This window comes from Homalodisca vitripennis, chromosome 3 (assembly GCF_021130785.1).
Source record: "Homalodisca vitripennis isolate AUS2020 chromosome 3, UT_GWSS_2.1, whole genome shotgun sequence".
In the NCBI taxonomy this organism is placed as follows: Eukaryota; Metazoa; Arthropoda; class Insecta; order Hemiptera; family Cicadellidae; genus Homalodisca; species Homalodisca vitripennis.
In genome coordinates this window covers 189462493-189464538 of record NC_060209.1, presented here as the reverse complement: position 1 = coordinate 189464538, position 2046 = coordinate 189462493, and the positions used below count along the sequence as shown (strand labels likewise).

Here is a 2046-nt window from a genome sequence, read left to right as displayed (position 1 = left end):
CGTTGGGGTTTATTGTTCAGTATTATATGTTATTAAGTACCATTATTTTGTGGGCTACAAGTGTTGTAGACTGCCATCAGCATATTATTCCGTGGAACTTATCTTCAGAAGATTTAGTAAGCTTCATAAATTAGAGCCTTGATTATCAGAGTTTCTTATGTAAAACTCCTACATTGCATTTCACATTGGTCAAATATATGAGAATAGGTTTATCACAGGGAAAAGTACAAGAAAGTCTTCCAAGTGTTGATTTGTGGGTGCTTTTTTATTATTTATATATGAATATAACGTACAGATTTTTTGAAATAGGCATTTCACAAATTTAATACAATGAAGTCAATTGAAGGAGTCAAACAAAATAAAGTTGACACAAATAATGAATTTTGAAATGATTGCCTCTACCATTTAACATTTATACAGTGGAACACGTGGACTATTGGGATCCTCTGGAAACACAGTAGGATGAAAGCTCGTTAATGCTGCAAGATCTGTGGCAGCACTCATCAGCGACACCCCTTGCTCGCTGACGGAGACGTAATGATCTCGCTATGTTTCTGTCCCTGAACAGCCTGACTGTCTCAGGATCATCTGGAAACACAGTAGGATGAAATCTCGTTAATGCTGCAAGATCTGTGGCAGCACTCATCAGCGACACCCCTTGCTCGCTGACGGAGACGTAATGATCTCGCTATGTTTCTGTCCCTGAACAGCCTGACCGTCTCAGGATCATCTGGTAACAAAGTAGGATGAAGGCTCGTTAATGCTGCAAGATCTGTGGCAGCACTCATCAGCGACACCCCTTGCTCGCTGACGGAGACGTAATGATCTCGCTATGTTTCTGTCCCTGAACAGCCTGACCGTCTCAGGATCATCTGGTAACAAAGTAGGATGAAGGCTCGTTAATTCTGCAAGATCTGTGGCTGCATTCATCAGCGATTCCCCTTGCTCGCTGTCGGAGACGTAATGATCTCGCTATGTTTCTGTCCCTGAACAGTCTGACCGTCTCAGGATTATCTGACAACTCATCATCTGCAATAGCATAATTATTATTTATACTTTGTTGAGATTTATAAGGAAAACATAATTGATTGACTGGACTTAGGGAAGCCTATCATCTGGAAACAAAGTAGGATGAAGCCTCGTTAATGCTGCAAGATCTGTGGCTGCATCATCAGCGATTCCCCTTGCTCGCTGACGGAGACGTAATAATCTCGCTATGTTTCTGTCCCTGAACAGCCTGACCGTCCCAGGATCATCTGGAATGACATAATGACATAATTTATACATAAACTTAGCTTTGCTTACCACTTAGGTAGTTTTTTGCCTCGACATAGTGATACATAAACCTAGGTTCTCTTACCAATGAGGTTGTTTGTTGCCTCAAAATAATGATACACTAACCTAGCTCTACTTACCACTAAGGACGTTGGTTTCAACGAGGTCATTGCCTGATCTCTTGTTGAATCCGTCACTGCAGATAAGTGAGAGGGCGTTCTTGAGGGAATCTCCGCAGTAGCGTTGACTTGAGGTAGCCTCTGACATTTGCTCCTTTGTACTCATCAACGTTACCATTGTTATCACGCAGGCTACCACCGTTGAGCGGTACATCTCTGGAAGAACTAGTATGATTAGTTAGGAACAGAAAGTGATTATGCTAGATATATTAGATGCTTATTAAAATAAGTCATTAATGTTTTGTGGCATAAATAGTGTTCTTCTGTATTTAAGATATAAGTCCGTGTAAAACAATTCTCATTGGTTTGAGTTGAAATACAATGTACATAGTAACAGTACTTTCTCTGATACCTAAATGGTCTACTTAATTAATGTAATACTCGTTAAAGTACGTGCTTCAACATGCAATAGACTGAAAGACCTGTTCAGAGAATTTCCCTTAATACCAGTTCACAGCTTCGCTAGTGGTATTAGTCTGGCTATGATCTCGACTCAAATTAACGCTAGTAATTTGCTTAATAAATCGGACAACTCCATAGCTGTTGTGTTTTGTACTCTGAAGAAACTAACAATCTCTCTATATGGGCATAA

General features: G+C 40.1%; 1 protein-coding gene across 1 annotated transcript; it reads right to left on the bottom strand.

Annotated features, from left to right (window-relative positions):
• Positions 1–726: 726 nt before the first annotated feature.
• LOC124358519 (bombyxin B-3-like) lies at positions 727–1609 on the bottom strand. Its single transcript, XM_046810815.1, has 2 exons — positions 1416–1609; positions 727–872 (listed from the first exon to the last, which is right to left on the bottom strand). The coding sequence occupies exons 1-2, from the start codon at positions 1606–1608 to the stop codon at positions 727–729; spliced, it is 339 nt and encodes a 112-aa protein (XP_046666771.1). The 5' UTR covers position 1609.
• Between the last annotated feature and the right edge of the window lie 437 nt (positions 1610–2046).